The sequence below is a fragment of the Pelobates fuscus genome, chromosome 5 (assembly GCF_036172605.1).
Source record: "Pelobates fuscus isolate aPelFus1 chromosome 5, aPelFus1.pri, whole genome shotgun sequence".
NCBI classification, from domain to species: Eukaryota; Metazoa; Chordata; class Amphibia; order Anura; family Pelobatidae; genus Pelobates; species Pelobates fuscus.
The window spans coordinates 272,736,660-272,757,651 of record NC_086321.1 but is presented as its reverse complement, the minus strand read 5'-3'; the positions used below and the strand labels follow the sequence as shown (position 1 = coordinate 272,757,651).

Here is a 20,992-nt window from a genome sequence, read left to right as displayed (position 1 = left end):
TTTTATTTATTTTTTAATTAAAAAAGTCAAAACTGTTTTGTTTTTTATGGAATTTTGAAAATAACAAAAAACAGGTCTCTGTCAGGTGTTCCCTTTAATAAATTTCAGATAAGGCCCCAGTGTAAACATATTTTTCATCCCTTAAATCTGGCTCCTTGAGCAGAGATACAATGCAATGCATATTCTTAACTTCAAAATTTTGAAAGAAAAATTAAATAAACAAAAAACCCTCAAGAAAAGTAACATCAAAGAGAAACAACTTCATGCCACATTTACGAACACTGTTCATGCGAACATCATGGCCTCTTTGTGACAGTAAGGCCAAAAAAAGTTGGACTGCACAAAATGTTGAGAAAAGGGTCCCCAGTAACAACATGTAAAATGTTCGCCCTTATAATTTACTTAGAAAAGGAGGGTTAGCTATAGAAATTAATCATCTATGGAAATACACTCAGTGGAACGCTCATTGTGGTGAGATTTTTTTAATGCACTCAGTAAGTTTTTTAATTTTTAGTGTTATAAAAGCCAGGAACTCCTCCAAATAGAAGTGGTAGACTCGCTGCCATAGTAAGACACATATTATGTTTCATCACACCTCTGTATGGTTACATACAGTGGATATCGTGGATCGGAACAGTTAGTTAACGAAGTCTTAGGAATAACAAGAAGAAAAGCAAAGTTGGAGGATGTATGAAGGGGCAAGTTTGGCATCTTTTGCATTGCAGTAAAATGTAAATGTCAGAGGAGGTCCATCAACATGCCAGCCACCTAGAATGGTGAGTTGTGCAGTGTGAGCTCGGGTTATCTCCATCCATGGCGAAAAGTGTTGGCCCACTGAAAAAAATGCTCACTTAGATTCGCGTTTGTCTTGAAGCAGTGGTATAATGGATTCCCATGCTGTAAGGCACTGTTAAAAAAAAATATAAACAGATGTGTGATTAAACACTTTACATTACAAGATTAGTAAGAAAGCTTTTCATTTTTTTCAGCTAGCACGTATACTAAACAATTAAAGCGGCATTGTAATTTCCCACTTTTTATGTCCTTTGCATCCTAATGATTATACGTCCACTTGCCAATTGTCTTTGTCTATTTACATTTATTATCTTTTTTCCCCTTGTATTGGATCTCAAAATCCAGGCACCTCCATTTGTTATACTTTGTCCATGACATCTGTAGTTTACCCTTCTGTGGGATTCTTTTGACTGATGGATGGTGGGTAAATTAGCAGCTGAAGTGGAACTTTGCTTACGATCTGCTTACTGCCAAAGAGCACACTGTCCAAAAGAAAAAGTAGTCCCTGCTTTAAATTATGTGTAAGAAGAAAACCAAGGTGAATTTCATTAATTTTATACTCAAACCAATGACCAATCCAATGCACCTCCGAGAGGAGCTAATTGGATTGGTCACGGATTGGGTTTCCATGCTAATGCTTCTCATAGGAAAGAACTGAATTTACTGCTTTCCTGTGAGCTGCAAGGTTTAATGTCAGTGCTGTAATACCCTGAAACCCTTTAACCCTGAAATGTAAACATTGCAATCTCTATAAAGCTTAGAAGGACAGGCCACAGCACCTAGCACACTTAATGTAGAAAATTAGCTTAATAAAACCACACTGGGAGTCTTTTCCGTTTCCAATGAGGCCTCCACTGGATTAAGCACTGAATGCCCGGAACAGTGCATCAGATACTCACCTTTTCATAGTACTGAATGTTTTTTTCAGCCATTCCCATGAGCAGCTGACGGAAATCCTGCCTCTTGTTATTTTGCCACCTCTCCATGTCCGCTTTCAAATCAGCATTAAAGCATTCCACCTTATCCTGACACTTCTCTACATCCGTAGGCCCCTAATAGATTAAAACAGAAATGGAATTACAGTGTGTTGGTTTCAATTAAAGAAAGCAGCAGCTATCAAGTTAATATGAATTATTCAACACAGCCAAAAATGTTACAACATATCACTACAGGAAAATATTAATACAAACATGTTTTTGTTTCCTGCAGACAAAAGGGTGATTTATCGCAGGAGAGAGATGGCAAAGCTGACTGGAAGTTAATTGCTCCTCAGACCACTATCATTTATCACCATTCGTCTGCAGACTGGAGTGGGAGCCCACAAGCACAGTGCTCTTTGGGCCTGGACTAGCCCACTGGGATATTTCCAGGAGACAAAACTACATGTGGCCAACCAAACGTCCAGGCTATGAGGAGTATGTGTGATACAGAAATGTCCGTAAGCTTGGACAGCCTAGGGAGCACTAAAGAGTAGTTCTGCAGATGTTGTTCTGCCTTAAGTAACAATCTTGAAAATAACTTTACTTTATTGCGGGCATCATAAACATTATGATCCCAGAAAAATATGAAAATAAAACTTAATGCACCATCACCACTAAGGACAAAATACGGGGGGTGGAGGGGACGGTATAGTCTGTGGAAATATCGCCAAGACAAAATTAGAGATACTAATGGAGTCTGAAGGGAAAAAGCCTGCTTGTAGAAGAAAGCTGTATAAATGTCTCTAATTGCAGAGGCTCAATGTAACAGCAGCAGGGTAAACCCAAGGCTCCAAAAGGGAGAGAGGAACCTTGATAGCAACATATATGATAATTCAATAAATGAGTGAGGAAAAAAAAATATATATGGGATAACAATGTATCCCTACCACTTCATAAAGTAAGCAAGTGCACAATACGATGGATCTATCTGTAGAGATCCTACTATGTATGCAGGGCTTTGTAAGAATATCAACTTGCGAGGTTGCTGTGGAAGAGAACAGATTCTACTCTAGAAGCACTCTGCTAGCTGGTTCTAACACTTCATAAAGTTAGCAAATGCACAGTACAAAGGATCTATCTGTAGAGATCCTACTGTGTATGCAGGGCTTTGTAAGAAAATCAACTTGCGAGGTTGCTGTGGAAGAAAACAGATTCTACTCTGGAAGCACTCTACTAGCTGGTTCTAACCTCAGTTAGATACCTTCTGTACCCATTCCCCCTAACCAAAGAATCACATCAAACGTGCATAGTCTAAAAACAGATAGCGGACCTAACGTACGTTTCGGCGCTGCCAAAGCGCCTTTGTCAAAGGTAAACCAGGTACTGAACCAGACAGCGTTTAAGTACACCCTGTGAACGATCCAGCGACCAATCGCAGTGAGAGGTGTGTCCCATCTGTGCGCGCCAAGCCGGCAAACGCTGTGCGAGCTGTCAATCAGCACTAAGTCCGCCCACGTGGGTGTAAACGGGGCGGGACCTGTGAACGGCGAGTGAATCGCCAGGCTGATCTGTCAGCAAGAAAGGATATCTGCATTCTGGGGGGATAACAATGAGACCCATAAAGTACATTAATACGATCTTTATATGCCCCTGACACATGTTGGAATCATAGCAACATATGTCATACAGTCCATTGTGTGTATAGAGATGTGAATAAAAACACCCTCACAGACGGTATAGTGATGTGTACACATCATGTCACTATATCTGGGAAACCCAGAGGTAGTACATGGGTAAACCAATGTCAACCATACTCAGTGAGTGTCCCTGTATACAAATGGATGATGTGATGACCAAACAGGTTTTAAAGGCATAGAGCCCTATTGTATGTTGTAGATCCCTAGAGATAGAGAGATCTTAAGACTGTGCATAGTTCTTCCAGTGTATGTAAAATTTATTTTAATTGGGAGTAACTGTTCCCACTGAAGAAGGTAAGTATCCAAAGGTCAGGGGAAAATCTATGTGATCTAGATCATCTACTGGATGAAAAAGACAAAACAAAACAAAAACAAGTTTCCAGCTATGGAGCTCTAGATGTACACATGTGGAAAAATGGGGGTACATATGATCTGTATAGGGTCTGTGAATATGTTACTGCTGGTAGGTTAAGAATACCTGGTTTTTGTGAGGATCCATATTTACAAAAAATAATAAATAAAATAAATAATGAAAGAAAGACGCAAGTAAAGAACACTTCAACACATAACTATATACATATCTACAGGTATAGAGCATCATGTGTCTATGAAAGGAGTGAAGGTGAAGCCCTCATTCAGACCTTTGGGGGCTAACGTATCCAACTTAAAGATCCAATAGCATTCCCTCCTTTTTAGGGTCTGATCTAGATCACCCCCTCTTATGCCTAGCTGAATTTTTTCAATACCCGCAAATTTGATGCACTTCGGGGTATCCATATGGTTGTTTCTAATATGCCTGGCCACTGGTGTGTCCCTATTGGAGGTCACAGAGTGGACGTGTTCCATAATACGTCTTTTGAATGGACGTATAGTCTTGCCCACATACTTCATGCCACATTTGCATGTAAGTAGGTAGATCATACCCAGGGTGTTACAGTTAAAGAACTGTTTAATGGGGATTTCTACAGAGTTGCTGGAGTCAGAAATGGTTTTTGATCCTTTTGCTATGTGCACACACGCAACACACCTGCCACACTGATATGTGCCATGTACCTTCATCCAGGTGTTATTTTTCTTTCTAGGTGCCGAGAAATGGCTGGGTACAAGTATTTCTTTCATGTTTTTACCTCTTCTGGCTGTTATTGACACTTTGGTAGAAATTGTGTCCTTGAGGTGTGGGTCCTGAGTTAGTAACGGCCAGAAACGGCCCATCACCTTTTTCACCTCATTCCATCTGGCGTCATAACTTGCTATACACCTGATAGCTCTCTTGGAATCCAGTTTGGGCTTATTTGTGAGCAGTTCCTCTCGTTCAAGGTTCAGTGCTCTCTGGTAGGCGTGTTTTAAGCATCTATTCGGATAGCCTCTCTGTTTGAATCTTTTCCGCAAGTCTGCGGCTTTGAGTTTGAAGTCTTCAGTAGACGGGCAATTTCTTCTTAGTCTCAGGTACTGGCCCACCGGGATCCCTCTTTTGAGAGGGGTAGGATGGGGGCTCTCCCATCGTAGCATGTTGTTCGTAGATGTGGGCTTTCGATAAAGGGTAGTCTCTATTCCGAAGTCCTTGGTTATCCTTAGTGTACAGTCTAAGAAAACTGAGTGTCTGATCACCAAATTCCATGGTGAATCTGAGATTGAGATTGTTCATGTTTAGTGCCTCTACAAAGGTCTGAAAGAGTAGTTGGGTACCTGTCCAGATGATTAGGACATCATCAATGTACCTTTTCCATAGGAAGATACACTCAGTAAAGCTGGTATGGGGCTCAGTGAAGACTAGTTCACTCTCCCACCATCCCAGGTGCAGGTTGGCATATGATGGGGCACAAGACGTCCCCATCGCAGTCCCCTGCACCTGGTGATAGTATTTGTTCTGGAAGAGGAAAACGTTGTGTGTGAGGATAAACTTCAACAAATCCAACACAAAGGTAGTGTGGGTGTCATGCTCAACACATCTTTTCTTAAGAAAGTACTCAATATGATCCAAGCCACTTGAGTGTGGTATGGAAGAGTATAGGGCTTCCACATCTAGGCTGCAGAGGGTTGCTCCCTCTGGTACCTTGATTGCTGCTAGACATTTAAGGGTATCTTTCGTGTCTTTCAGGTATGATGGTAGGCTTTCTACAAATGGTCGTAGAATTCTGTCCACATAGATACTGCCCTTACTGGTGAAGTTATTTGTACCTGAGACAATTGGTCTAGCTGTCAAGGTTTCTTGCTGCTTATGGATTTTTGGGAGGCAGTAAAAAGTGGAGATCGTAGGGTATTTGATGAAGACACTGCCATATTCTTCCTTTGAGAGTATGCCTTGATCAAAGGCTTGATCCAGGAGGGTCTTGTATTTCAAAGAAGGGTCTGCGGTCAATAGTTTGTAGGTCCTATCATTATGTAGGATAGCCTCGACCAACTGTATATAATGTTGCCTATTTAATAAGACAATGTTACCGCCTTTGTCTGCAGGCTTGATTATAATTTTCTCATTGTCCCTGAGTTCGCATAGTGCCCTCCATTCCCTCCCGGGTAGATTCCCCCTGCATGTCTGTGTTTATAGCTTTGATCATATTGGTAGTGGAGTCTATGAATGTTTCAATATTCTTGAACTCTCTAAGGTTGGGTGTAAACCTACTTTTCAAACGTAGATCAGTATAGGGTGCTGTGGGGTTGGTATCGCTATCTTCTAAAAGGGACACCAATTCCTGTAGGCATTGGTATTCCCTGGGATTAAAGCCAAGTTCCCTAGCTTTTTTGTCATCTTTTTGTTTAAAGAACTTGTGAAGGGCTAGCTTCCTCCCCAAAAAGGTTAATATCCTTTATCCATTGAAAGTGATTAAATGGAGGAATTGGGACGAAGGAAAGCCCTCTCATCAATACCTTAACTTGTAATGGAGTCAGAATGACATCAGAAAGGTTAACAACCCTCATATCATCCTCTAGTATCGTCTGCGTGCTCTTCCTCTGTAACGGGTCTGTCTTTGAGTTTGAACATCCCCCTCTTGGGGGGGCTGTCCTAAAAAAGCCACCCCTTTCTTTAGGATTCCCTTATTGGATTGAGGATTAGTGCTGCCTGTTGGAGCTGTAACTTGTTCGTTGTCAGTGTCGGATGTCTCGTAGTCAGAAGTCATATAGTGGTCTGAATCTGGCCTTGTGGTTTTTTTGAAACGTCTATATACCTTCCCCTTTTTATAATCGTCATTGTCTCTGACGAATTTGCCGTGTTTGCGGCTTTAAACATTATTCTGGTATTTGTTTAGATTCTGTTGGAGTCTTTGTTCTTGTACAGTGAAAGAGGGATCATCTTTACAGCTCTGTGTCCCTTCGACTGCTATATTGACTTTCTCATTGACTACTTTCAACCTTTCTGATTCAAATCTGAGCAGAATGTCCATAAATTTTTTTGAACAAGTGTCTGCTGCCTCCTCCCATTCCTTCAAAAGTAGAGGATCATCTAGTTCTAAGTTAGGGGTAGATTGAATTCTCAATCCTCTGGGTATCATTGCCTTGCTAAGGTATTTTTGCAATGAAGTCACCTCCCACCCTAACCTGATTTGTTGTTTACAAAGGTTTGATAGGGTCCTGAACTTGGCATTTATGTTAACTTGCTCGAGTAGATATGTCACCTCTTTGTCAGAAAACTCTGAGTCTATGTCTGTACACCACTTATTGGACTCCTTCAACTGAGAAAGAAAATTGGTCATGATGTATTATTGTCTGTAGTTTTGATTTAAATGTGATCGCACACTCTGAAGGTATTGAAACCTCTAGGAATAGATATAACTAGAAAAAGAGAGAGAGCACCGAAGTGCTGAGTTCCGAACTAGTGGAAACAAGAGTGTGTCTGCAGAACTGGTAGGGGATAACCCTTGTGTTTGTACATAGACTAAAATGGTAAAATAAGCGTGATCCGTAAGCTTGGACGGCCTAGGGAGCACTAAAGAGTAGTTCTGCGGGGGGCGGGGCCTGACCGCAGAGCTGTGTAGACGCTCATCTCAGCAGCTCCTGCTAAACCGGGCACTTAACTCTAAAATCAACCGCCACACAGGCACTTAAACGAGAACCCGAAGTTACCACCCGAGAGAGGACACCGAGGTGCAGAGATCGGTACCTCTCAAGCGCCGAAACAAGCACAGCACACAATGAGGCCTACAAGCGGGGCAGGCGCAGGGGAGACGGCCGCTCCCCAGCAGCAAGGCCACGCCGGAAAGCAGACTGCGAGCCCTCGTTCCCCCCCCCTCTGGACCGGTGGGGGTCATCCCGGTCTACCCCAAACTGACTCCCTGGCAAAGCAATGGGCTAGAACCGGCTCCTTGGAGCCCAAAAGCTACTGTCCCTATGACCTCCAAGATGGCGGAAGCCTCCCACACCGCCAACACAGCTAACGCATGGCGGGAAACTGAGTTGCGGCTAAACAGAATCTTCACTGCTTTCTGGGAGTCCCTGGAAGCCCACATGAAGGGCCCAGAGCCAGAAGAGACTCTCCAGACCCCGCACAGAGGTACCCCACAGGCTGCTAGACAAGGGAAAACAGCGACGCAACCACAATGGCAGACTCAGCAAGAGGGCGATAATAACCCAAACCAGCAGGGGCAGAGGCAGAACGCACAGCCCAAAAAAGCGGATACCAGAAGGCGGCAGGGGTTCATATACCTGCATCTCCCTGGCAAGGTGGGGAAACGGATCAACCCACAACCCTGGCAAGCAAAGGGGACCCTCCGGGCCCCTCACTTAACCCAGCGACGAGAATCGGCAACAACAAAGAGACTCCAGCAAAGCACTCCAGGCCTTCTCCGATTACCCCACGCGGACTCTGCACCTCCCTCAACCATGTTGCTGAATCTTCCGGCAACACAGGCGACCGCACGGCTGCATACTCCATCAGGCACCATAATGGCCGTCCACCGCCACAGAGACAGCAAACTCTGGGGTCGCAAAGGAAAGGACGACAAAGTCCGAGCTACACCAAACAGGATGAAAACGGATGGTACTACGGACCAAGTTACAAGGTTTGGGGCCTTATTGGGGACTTTGGGGCTCTCACCTATCCTCTGCCGAGATGGTGTGGGCTAAACTGAACTCGACCTACACAGCCTTGTAAGCGACAGGATAACTCAGCTTGCATATCTGAGCTGTTTCCCGTTGTTTTGGAAGACCCCAGCAGTTTCTAATCTCACTTTACCCTACCTAGCTCCTGCTAAAGAAATCTGTACTAACGTAGCGTAGTTACTCCAAGTAGATAACCCAGTTATCATATGTTACATGCATCAGTTACATAAGTTACATGCCAGCCATTTTTATGTAATTCAATTTCATTATTATTATTATGTGGACAAACAGAAACCCAAAGCACTCACTCAGAGACTCTGGTCACGGACATACCTACAAGCACTGTGATTCCAAGTTGATTTGCTGGTGACACTGCCATTTTGCTTTTCCTTTCTTTGTAAGGTGGAATAGTGGCAAGTGATATCTCAGAGATCAAAATCCTATCTTGCCAAACGAGATCACGCTAGGCGCTAAGCGCTACTCAGCACAACGCTGTTTCTTTTTCTTTTCTTTGTGATTTCTTGTAATGTTTTTTGCTAAATGTCACACTATTTTGAAGGCTTTTAGTCGCCCACAAGTGCATACCACTAGTCACAGCTAGACAGGGCTCTGCGCTTGCCATTATAATCTACAAAAATTGCGCATGTTCTCCCTTAATGCCTCCTCACATGTAAGCTCTCATATACTAGAATTGTATGTTACCTGACCATGCACTCCAGGAGATAGGGTATTATACTGATACCACTGCTTAACGTACCTAATAATACTGGCCTTACCTATATGTATGCTCCACCTAAGCCTATTATGCTCCAGCTAATGTGTTAACGTACTAGCAGAACACATGGAGACCTATGGCCGGGGACCTAATCCCATGAAACCTAAACGGGCTACATAGCATGCAAATCTTTATTTTAAGCGGGCCACGTCTCTTAAACAAACTGCGCAGTCTTCTGCTACAGTTATCAGTGGAGTTTAACAATTTATTATTATTTCTACAAACACAAAATAGGATACTACTATATGTTACTCGTTTATTTATAAAAATGTGCAATGTTTTTCACTGCTGAACCAATGTACAATATTGTCGACACTCTACACGCCCTAGCTGTTATGGCAGAACGTGCTGTTTGTGAATCTTTCTGTACAATAAAAATAAAGAATTAAAAAAAAAAAAAAAAAAAAGAGTAGTTCTGCAGATGTTGTTCTGCCTTAAGTCACAATCTTGAAAATAACTTTACTTTATTGCGGGCATCATAAACATTATGATCCCAGAAAAATATGAAAATAAAACTTAATGCACCATCACCACTAAGGACAAAATACGGGGGGTGGAGGGGACGGTATAGTCTGTGGAAATATCCCAAGACAAAAGTAGAGATACTAATGGAGTCTGAAGGGAAAAAGCCTGCTTGTAGAAGAAAGCTGTATAAATGTCTCTAATTGCAGAGGCTCAATGTAACAGCAGCAGGGTAAACCCAAGGCTCCAAAAGGGAGAGAGGAACCTTGATAGCAACATATATGATAATTCAATAAATGAGTGTGAAAAAAATATATATATGGGATAACAATGTATCCCTACCACTTCATAAAGTAAGCAAGTGCACAATACGATGGATCTATCTGTAGAGATCCTACTATGTATGCAGGCCTTTGTAAGAATATCAACTTGCGAGGTTGCTGTGGAAGAAAACAGATTCTACTCTAGAAGCACTCTGCTAGCTGGTTCTAACACTTCATAAAGTTGGCAAATGCACAGTACAATGGTTCTATCTGTAGAGATCCTACTGTGTATGCAGGGCTTTGTAAGAAAATCAACTTGCGAGGTTGCTGTGGAAGAAAACAGATTCTACTCTGGAAGCACTCTACTAGCTGGTTCTAACCTCAGTTAGATACCTACTGTACCCATTCCCCCTAACCAAAGAATCACATCAAACGTGCATAGTCTAAAAACAGATAGAGGACCTAACGTACGTTTCGGCGCTGCTAAAGCGCCTTTGTCAAAGTTAAACCAGGTACTGAACCAGACAGCGTTTAAGTACACCCTGTGAACGATCCAGCGACCAATCGCAGTGAGAGGTGTGTCCCATCTGTGCGCGCCAAGCCGGCAAACGTTTGCCAAGCCGGCAAACGTGGGCGGACTTAATGCTAATTGACAGCTCGCACAGCGTTTGCCGGCTTGGCGCGCACAGATGGGACACACCTCTCACTGCGATTGGTCGCTGGATCGTTCACAGGGTGTACTTAAACGCTGTCTGGTTCAGTACCTGGTTTACCTTTGACAAAGGCGCTTTGGCAGCGCCGAAACGTACGTTAGGTCCGCTATCTGTTTTTAGACTATGCACGTTTGATGTGATTCTTTGGTTAGGGGGAATGGGTACAGAAGGTATCTAACTGAGGTTAGAACCAGCTAGTAGAGTGCTTCCAGAGTAGAATCTGTTTTCTTCCACAGCAACCTCGCAAGTTGATTTTCTTACAAAGCCCTGCATACACAGTAGGATCTCTACAGATAGATCCTTTGTACTGTGCATTTGCTAACTTTATGAAGTGTTAGAACCAGCTAGCAGAGTGCTTCTAGAGTAGAATCTGTTCTCTTCCACAGCAACCTCGCAAGTTGATATTCTTACAAAGCCCTGCATACATAGTAGGATCTCTACAGATAGATCCATCGTATTGTGCACTTGCTTACTTTATGAAGTGGTAGGGATACATTGTTATCCCATATATATTTTTTTTTCTCACTCATTTATTGAATTATCATATATGTTGCTATCAAGGTTCCTCTCTCCCTTTTGGAGCCTTGGGTTTACCCTGCTGCTGTTACATTGAGCCTCTGCAATTAGAGACATTTATACAGCTTTCTTCTACAAGCAGGCTTTTTCCCTTCAGACTCCATTAGTATCTCTAATTTTGTCTTGGGATATTTCCACAGACTATACCGTCCCCTCCACCCCCCCAGTTTTTTGTCCTTAGTGGTGATGGTGCATTAAGTTTTATTTTCATATTTTTCTGGGATCATAATGTTTATGATGCCCGCAATAAAGTAAAGTTATTTTCAAGATTGTTACTTAAGGCAGAACAACATCTGCAGAACTACTCTTTAGTGCTCCCTAGGCCGTCCAAGCTTACGGATCACGCTTATTCTACCATTTTAGTCTATGTACAAACACAAGGGTTATCCCCTACCAGTTCTGCAGACACACTTTTGTTTCCACTAGTTGGGAACTCAGCACTTCGGTGGTCTCTCTCTTTTTCTAGATACAGAAATGTCTACAAGTGGCTGTGGGGTGAGACAAAGCACTGGTGTCTATGGATTTATGGGAAACAGTCTGCATCACTTGGGCAAGCATCGATTATTGTATTGCTCCCACGTGCACTGCAGAGGTAAAGAGCAAAAAAAATATGTGATATATGAGGTCACACCACCTGATCCAGCAGCCTCCCACCAATACACCTCAAACCATCAGCACAGATTTCTGCATCTGAGTTTCATAAATAATACAATTTAAAAAAAAAAAACGATTCATTTGTACTTGCCCCCAAAGCCAAACGTTGCCAGCCTTCTCCTACTAGTATGTTTTGAGCAGGGTTTAATTTTTATCCTCTTAAATCAGTAGCGACATACACTATGCTTCCCCTTAAACAAACCAAAAATGTATGTGAAAAATTAATGCTCTAGTGCCCTCTACAGGAACCCTGGCATGATTCAGGGGATACCATGAAGAAGAAGAAAAAAAAAGAAAAAAAAGAAACACACTTGCAAATCCACTTTATTCCGGCAGATTATGTTTTAGTGTTCTTCTGATTTTGTTAGTTTTTCTAAACAGATCCATTGAGAGACCACTTCAGCTAAAATTTACTATTTGCAAGCCAATTTCGAGACACTTTTGTTAGGGATCAAGAACATATGCTGATGCGTGCAAAATGTGAAAAAATAAGTTTTAAAAATGCAGCATTTAATACAATCTGTGACGCAATGACTTCACTTGTGTCTCAGTTTGGTTTGCCAAATTCCAGGACACATATCACTTATGTCTCGATGGGCAGCACTTGCAAAGTGCAACCCTGCAGTATGTTAATCAGAAATTGTATAGGTAGTAAACAAGTAATTATTAAACAATCTGGAATGCTGCAGCATCGGATTTCTACATCATGCAGGACAACGCTTTTCATGTGCTGCCCAACATGAAGATGTAATAGGTTTCTGGCAAACCTACTAGCTATATGAAAAGTACAGTGTGCTTCACTTACCCCAGTTCGCTCTTCTCTTTTGAGGGCGGCAGAGTCCAGTTTGGCTTCGTATTCAGCTTGAGTCTGATCCCTTCTTTTAAGTACATTCTAGTGAATGAGAAAGTGATTTATAGACTGGTTAAACACAGTGTCACGGAGATCATGGAAAATGTATTACTACAACTTTTCCTATGGCTACTCCAGGTTTGCCAAACGGTCTCAAAAGCACTTTTAACTGTTCAGAAAATCACATGCTTCAAATAATTTGATCCACACACCTTCACCTCACTCCTTTCGTATATGCACCTTAAAGGGAGCATGAACCTCAGGGGTTAACGGAACAAGGCGAAAATGTTCCAAAACAATGCATGTGAACTCCTTTGCAAAACCATATCCTTGTCATACAGCTCAGTAAATCAATAGCTGGATACACATGACTCCATGGAATGCACAACTGGAAGACAAATCCTTTTTCTAGAATTCATCATAAATTGACTCTTAAATGGAAACGAGTATGGCCCAGAAAGCAGAATCAGTGTAGAACACAGAATCAGAGTGACAATAGCACAATATTTATCAACACACAACAAGAGTGAAGTAAAAGTGGCATTTGTCAGAATAGTCATGATGCTCCAAATTTAGCATACTGCCACAAGAGCTTGCCTTGATAAAGATGAGCTACAGTCCTAAAAACATTGAAATATGATTTCACACTTTGCTCCTAAAGCATAAAGTGTATTTTCGTTTATAATGTATTGGGGTACTTAATAAAAGACTTGAAATATTTCAAAGATAAACTGGCAAGAGTAGCATCACTCAATCTTCTCATTTTACCTTCAAAGATTCAGAGTAGAGGATATACTCTCTTAACACCGGCAGAAAATCCTCGGTCATATCCTCGGTAAGCTCCTCCAGTGCAGTACTGCAATTGCCAACACAAGCAGACACCCCTTCCAAAGGTTCATGGAGCTCCTCTTCCAAGCTACTCCACGTAGAGTACACTGGGCCATACTCTCGTAGCTCCACTAGATATTCTGATATGGAAGCATAATATGCAATGAGTCTTTGGTGATGCCAGAGCAGAGCTCATTGGCTTCTAGCAAACATTTAACATACAACTAAATGCTCAGGCTTCTTTATACAATAAAAAAAAGTTTAATTTATTGTGATTCAACTACTCCTAGAGTATCGCTTTCTAATTAGATTTTTTTTCACCCCATATATTGTTTTCCTTTAAGTTTTCACAACAAATACAATAAAGACATGAAATGTAAAGGAACAAAATGTACTGAATGCACAAAATACCTAGCTCAAGCAGTCTGGTACAGGGAAATCACACAATTAGCACGGATAAATCACTGAAGTACATAACATAAGTGTCAGTTGTAAAAAAACTTGTTTGGACCCATTAGGAAACTTAAGAGTAGTAATTGTAAATACATTGTATACTCATAATCTCTTGATGCACCATCATACCATTGTCCACAAATATTCATGAATTTGGACATATCACCCAACACCCTACACCCTACTAGAAATGTCTTCAGACATTTAGTGGTATCTAACTGGGAAATCACTTCTGAGATAGTAGGTGGTTTAGCAGATTTCAAAATAGCTGAAATTCCCATTTTACCTCTAAAACAATATCCAATACCATATATGTTGGCTACCCATACATTTTCCACTTGTATGATCCTCCTATAAAGCTTCATGTCTTAAGAGGAGGGTTATATCTCTCTAATGTCCATTAAACAGTTGCTGTGGACACCTCAGGTCTCGTTCTAGGTCTGCTCTATCTTGAAGGTCTAATTTGAACTTTTAAAGCAGATCTGTCACATTTCAGTATTTAACAAATACATATTCTTTCTGAAATACTGATCAAGACTATGTTGGCATTTCATTGCAATTCTAATGCAATCCACATATACCATAAGACAAAGTAAAGGACTCCTTTGTCTTATGGTAATGCCTGTGGTTGACAAAAGCTGACTGAAAGTGGAGCTCCGCTGTCAAATTTTGTCAATTTCCAGCAGCCGTGTGGGATTTAGGTTCTGTCTATGGAGGATCCTGTGGTCTCATGGGATCCTCCATAGACTCCAGTGTGAGTACAGCACTGATTTGCCAGGAGCCAAAGAGGATAGCTGTGGGAAGATGCTGCCACTGGACCCACACCAGACCTTTGAATTTCGGGAATGCAAAGACCGCCAAAAGTGACAAATCCGCTTTAAACACACTTGTTTTTTACATGGTGGAAAATAGTAAATCAATATATAAAAGAAAATGTCTAATACTGGGTTGATGGGTTAAAACAGATTTTAAACAGCAATTGGAAAAATGATATCCAATATTGCTCAAATGCCGTGACATTTGCCAGGAATGTTAATGGTTAAATGTCTCATTGTAGAGACAACTACACCTGGAAATCTGCTTTCAAGATAAAATTCTAGGTAATGACAGAACCAATAATAATATACTACAGAGGGCATTTTGCATTCACGATTGCTTTTTTTTAGTTTAAAAATAGAAGATTGTGAATCATAGCAAACTAACAATCAAATTGCAAAATGGCTACAATTAGAGAGGAATTCTATTGTCAACACAATTTATTATGTAGTGACTAGACACTCTAATCTGAAGGTGTAGGAATCAGAAACAAAAATAAACTAATCATAAACCTACATACACTTACTAGATTATAAAGAGTAAAATGTAACACAAATGCTCAATTGGTAAAGCTTTGGAAAGTGAACTATGCCTACAGACATTGGATTTAATCAGACACTTTGATTATTTGACACCATAAAAAAGAAAAAAAAAAGACCATACCCACTTCCTCCTTGATTATACGTTGTGCTATTCTGTCAATTGTGCCAAGTTTTAGTGCAAATGTGTCCAAGTATTCTGTGATTGCTGAAAATTCCATGGGACGAGCTCTCAGCTTGTAACCACTTGTCACGTACCGCACAGACTCCCCCATTTTAGAAAGCAAAGTTATTCCCTGCTTCTTTTGACTGTTCAGGTCCTGTTATACAAATTAATGTGTAAAAAAAAAAACAACAACACACATTTAATTAACTGTTAAAAGCATTTAAGTGCCAAGTTATTTTAAAAATACACTAATGCAATCAGGTAAGTTTACGTTACATTAAAAAAAAAAAAACACTTACAAAAGTTCATATAGGTAAACATTACTATTTTTTTATTCTGTTGGTCATATGTTTTAATTTAAAAAAATAAAACATTGTTTAGTAGATATACCTTCAAAGAAAACATGCATGCATTTAATTATGCATTTTTAAATTGGGACATACCTAAAACTGCGGGTCTCTTGTCTGCAGCCTTTGAACAGCCAAGGGGGTGTAGCAAGGTTAATTTATCAAATTTAATTGTAACACGCTCTCACAAAAAGAAAACTTTGTGTGTTAGTGTTACATGGAAAAATATGTTTTACAATCAAAACGTAAACACTTAACCAAAATAAAGGTCAGATTTGGAATCCAAACCTAAGTCTCTGACTATTAAAGAATCCCCTACCTTGCCAGGCTTTATTAATGATTGCCTATGTAGGGGAGTGGATAAGGATAGAAATATCTAAATATATGTATATATTTCAAGAAAGACACGTAGGAGGCATAGTAACTATTATGAAACATCTGGGGTGAGTATCTCCTTTTTGGAGGCTGATATTGAGGTGAACAATTAATCATACATAGAACTAATATAAAGGAAGATAGTTACTAAACTCTGAAGTCACACATTCACTGTAAGAAAAGCCGCTGGTGTAGTCATTTTGCCCTTACTTAAAATCTGCAGCCACACATATGGTTCATTAGGATAAACTGATCGTGTAGTAAATTTAGATCGAATTTATGCCCACTCAAAAATTTCTACAAGTGTCTCCAATATTGAGTCAGGCAGAGTATTAAAGGTGGAGCTCCAGGTTGGAGCTCCAAAATGGGGTGATGAACTATTTTTCTTGGCTGATTCCTCATCGTTCTCATGATCATTGAAACTCCTCGAGGTGAGATCTTGCATGGAGCACCAGACCAAGAGAGACTGACAGTTATTGTGTGTTCTTCCATTTGCAAATTATCACACCAACTGTTGTCACCTTCTCACCAAACTGCTTGGCGATGGACTTGTAGCCCATTCCAGCCTTGTGTAGGTCTACAATCTTGTCCCTGACATCTTTGGACAGCTCTTTGGTCTTGGCCATGGTGGAGAGTTTGGAATATGATTGATTGCTTCTGTGGACAGGTGTAACAAGCTGAGATTAGGAGCACTCCCTTTAAGAGAGTGCTCCTAATCTCAGCTCGTTACCTATATAAAAGACACCTGGGAGCCAGAAATCTTGCTGATTGATAGGGGATCAAATACTTATTTCACTCATTGACATACAAATCAATTTATACATTTTTGATGTGCATTTTTTTTCTGGATTTTTTTTTGGTTATTCTGTCTCTCACTGTTAAAATACACCTACCATTAAAATTATAGACGGATCATTTCTTTGTCAGTGGGCAAACGTTTAAAATCAGCAGGGGATCAAATACTTTTTATCCCTCACTGTACTTGCTAATTAATTGTACTCATGTACAGAGCTGCAAATAATAATACTAAAACTCTTTTCATTTATTTTTCTTCAAGAATACCATCACGGATTGTCCTCACCATAGCTGTAAGAAAGACATTGAAATGTTCGTTGAAGGAGAGAACGGGATGGTCTGCAATCCTCTTGAGGAACTTGTCCAAAGCTCTTCTCCTGGTTTCCACAAATTCTTCAGAAAAACGATCAACTACTCCCTTCACCACAAACTTCTCTGGGAGAGGCTGAATTAGAGAGGAAAGTTTCAGATGCACGAATGCTAAGTAATGAACAAGTAACAAAAAGTGCCAAAGGTCCAAAATCAACATACATGGCAAGGGTGACCTTTACTGCCACCAGTGATAGTAACTACAGATTGTTAAAGCTCTCAGTAAAAGATCTACTGAACACAGAGACTTGTATAAGGCATTGAAATTTTAGTATCTTTACTATAGTAGTTTTTCATTCTCAATTGAAATCTTGTAACATGTAAATCTCTAACATGCTATACACATACAAAAGCCCTGTGACTCCAGAGTAAATATTTGCCATTGAAAAACAGAATATAATCAAATAGTAAGCAAATAGCACATATCAGCCCATCAATCATAATTCTAGTTGTGTACATATGAACGTCCATCTAGTGACCTACTTTAGGATTTAGGGATGACTGATTATCAGTTCAGCCGATTAAAACGGATATTCAGCATATTTCTCATAATCGGTATCGACCTTATACTTCACAGATATGACAGATAGCTTACTCGCCACTCCCAGTCACCTGCACGCCATCTTTCAGATCCAGAAATTCCAGTCGCCACTTTGCAAACTCAAATCACCCCTCCATGTGAGTTCCTGCATGAGGAGCTCAGCTGATAGCAGGGAGGTGAGACAGTGAAAAATCTACTGTAATGTACTGAGCTGGCTGCCTTAGTGTGATAGGAGTTTGACTGGTGAAAACACTCACACACCCATCAGTAACACTGTACACGCTGGACTGACTGATTCCTGCATGTACTGGCTGCCTGAGAGAGATAGGAGTGGGATAATCGTCAGCCTGTTCAATTAATTGCAGATTTGTGTAGAAATTGTGTTGCTTTGTCAAAACTGTATGCACAGAATATAGGCACCAGTTATCAGCAATCAGCCCAAAAGGCGACAGATAATCTGTATCGACTCTACATAACTGCTACCATCAGGAATTTGTATTAGGCACCTAAGGTTTCTCTTAAATTTATATCAAACCAACCTGAACAGTACTATTGTATTACACTAGCACTACACAGTAATGATTTGATAGATACGACAAACTACATGTAGAAAAACAGTATGTTTTAAACCCTGAATAGATCAGATTGCGAACTATGCATGACAAATTCTCCCTTTACAAACAATGGGAGATCTACAATTGGTCACAAATCCTAAGACAGCTCCTGGTCTCTGTGGAATTAGAAACACAGGTTGCAAAGCTACACTAGGTAGCCTCTTTAATTTCATAAATGAATCCTGAAAGAGTCAAAGCAGTAGCTCTTTTTCATCGGGGCTCTAAATAGTGCGCATAGCTTTAGTCTGGTGGATCTTTCTTTAATTGTAAAATGAGCTTGTTGACTATTTTTATGGGTAATAAAATATATAGCAATGGTATAAAGATCCTACGTTGTTGGTTAAACTGGGCTTCAGTCTCTCAAAATCAGGAACATAAAATGTAAAAAAAAAATAAAAATTTATAGCTACACAAGTGCAACAGAAACCAGCAATATGTCTACAATAGCCGACAGCAGATCTGGCAATGTTAGATTTGAAAGAGGCTGAACATTGATAATACAAAAGAATGCATACAGCCAAATATTCATAAATGTGTCCAAGCTGGTACATCTGTTATACAACCTACGGGAATGAAGTGGGTGGGTTGTGTATCTTCAAGTTTATTTCTCAGCCAGTCAAAATCCTGGTACCTCCTGCGGACGGAATACTCCGGCAGATCAAATTCAGCTCGGGTGGTCTAAAACAAAACAAACCAAAGCAAAACATAAGAATTCATGACCTATAGACAGCATAGTTAATTTAATAATTTACACAATAGAAGTGATAACACAATGGGATCTTTTGATATCAAGTTCAGATTTGAAAGGTTATTCGTCAACCTGCACCCTAAACAGACACACATTTGTAATCTGACAATACACAAATATAAAGGAACTTTCTTATCCTGGAAACGTCATCTCAATTTAACACCAATGATGCTCCCCAAGGTAGTAGTTTGCTCTTTCCTCTCCCGTCTCAGCTCACCATTCTGAGCCGAGAAGGGAATTTTTAGGGACATTATAGGCACCCAGATCGCTAGATCTCAATGAAGTGGTCTGGGTACCACATCCCCCCAGTTTTAACCCTGCAGCTGATAACATTGCAGTGTTTTAAGGTTTATATGCGCTTTCTATTAGACAGTCTTAGAGAGACCATCTGATTGGCGCAGCGGGGTATTTACCCGCATTAGCCTCCAATGCTTTCTTATGGAAAAGCATTGGATTGGCTGATATTCATTTCCACAATCTCAGCCAAAGAGAAAGATATTCGGAGCAGAGACCGGCACAGAGTGGTAGAAAAAGTAAGTAAAATATCCCTTTTAACTTGTTAAGGAGGACAACATGGCACTGTAGTGTTTGGAATACACATTTGTACACCTTAGTGTACTATAGTGTTCCTTTACGACCAGTGACTGATTGAAAGTGTTAGGTGATGCTTTCATACTTATTTCTGGCCTCCCATTGCGAGTATAGTATATATGTTACAGTTAAAGTGCAGAAATCAGTTAATGTGCACATTACCTAGTTATTCTGCAGATTAACTAGGGTGATCAGTTAAAGTGCAGAAAATGATTTAGTTTCTCAAATATTTCTCTAGGTAATCTGCACATTACCTAGATAATCTGCACATTACCTACTAGGCACTCGTTAAAGTGCAAAAAAAATCATTCTGTCCTCCATCTCTCTGAGGGGCTCACAGCTCTGGAGGACACCATGGTGTGCACAGGCTGTTGTTCTGTTCTTGTCTGGACCACATAGTCACATACCTCTTCAAACAGTTATCCTTAACTGGAATGAAACGAGGAGCCCCCACCATCACAAGAAACGAGTGCTTCCTGCAAATTATGCAGCAACACCCTGAAATGATCCCAGCAGATGCTCTCCACTGTTCTCAATATCATCATATATTTGAAGACTGTCGGAATCAGTGGTCCATGAGCAGACCTCTCCTTGGTCTCATTCTCCTCAATGAGAGAAGTATTTCTCGGACTTAAGGAGCAGCATTGTTAGTAGCCAGCCCCCCTCTGAGAAGCAACAAGCCATGGGTCTATGCTTTGAGAATTTGATGGTGGAGGGCATTGAAAGGAACTTGCTCACAAAAATAATCGAGACAGGTTCACACAGAATCTTTCTGCCTTCAGACGAGAAGTGAACGACTCTGCAGAGACTGCACTGAAAGGGTGAAACAGGTTCTGTGAGGACGTTTTTTGTAATAAATAATTCCTCTTTTACCGAGGGAAAGAAACAAACATTTTGCACTTTAACTAGACGGAAGCAGTTAATGTGCACATTACCTGGGTAAAGTGCGGAAAACTCTTGATTCCACACTTTAACTGAGCAAATCAGTTAATCTGCAGAATAACTGGGTAACGTGCACATTAACTGACTTCTCACTTTAACTGTAACATATATTCTCACTATGTGTGAAAA

General features: G+C 40.6%; 1 protein-coding gene across 1 annotated transcript in view; it reads right to left on the bottom strand.

Annotated features, from left to right (window-relative positions):
* The window catches only part of SNX30 (sorting nexin family member 30), a 70,042-nt gene continuing 49,050 nt past the window's right edge, over positions 1-20,992 (bottom strand). Inside the window, exons 3-9 of the mRNA XM_063455306.1 lie at positions 19,150-19,260; positions 17,345-17,503; positions 15,500-15,695; positions 13,508-13,707; positions 12,695-12,781; positions 1,695-1,847; positions 1-907 (exon numbers count right to left, since the gene is read on the bottom strand). Of these exons, the coding sequence (XP_063311376.1) occupies positions 848-907; positions 1,695-1,847; positions 12,695-12,781; positions 13,508-13,707; positions 15,500-15,695; positions 17,345-17,503; positions 19,150-19,260 (966 nt within the window). The 3' untranslated portion in view covers positions 1-847. The remainder of the gene's footprint in view (positions 908-1,694; positions 1,848-12,694; positions 12,782-13,507; positions 13,708-15,499; positions 15,696-17,344; positions 17,504-19,149; positions 19,261-20,992) is intronic.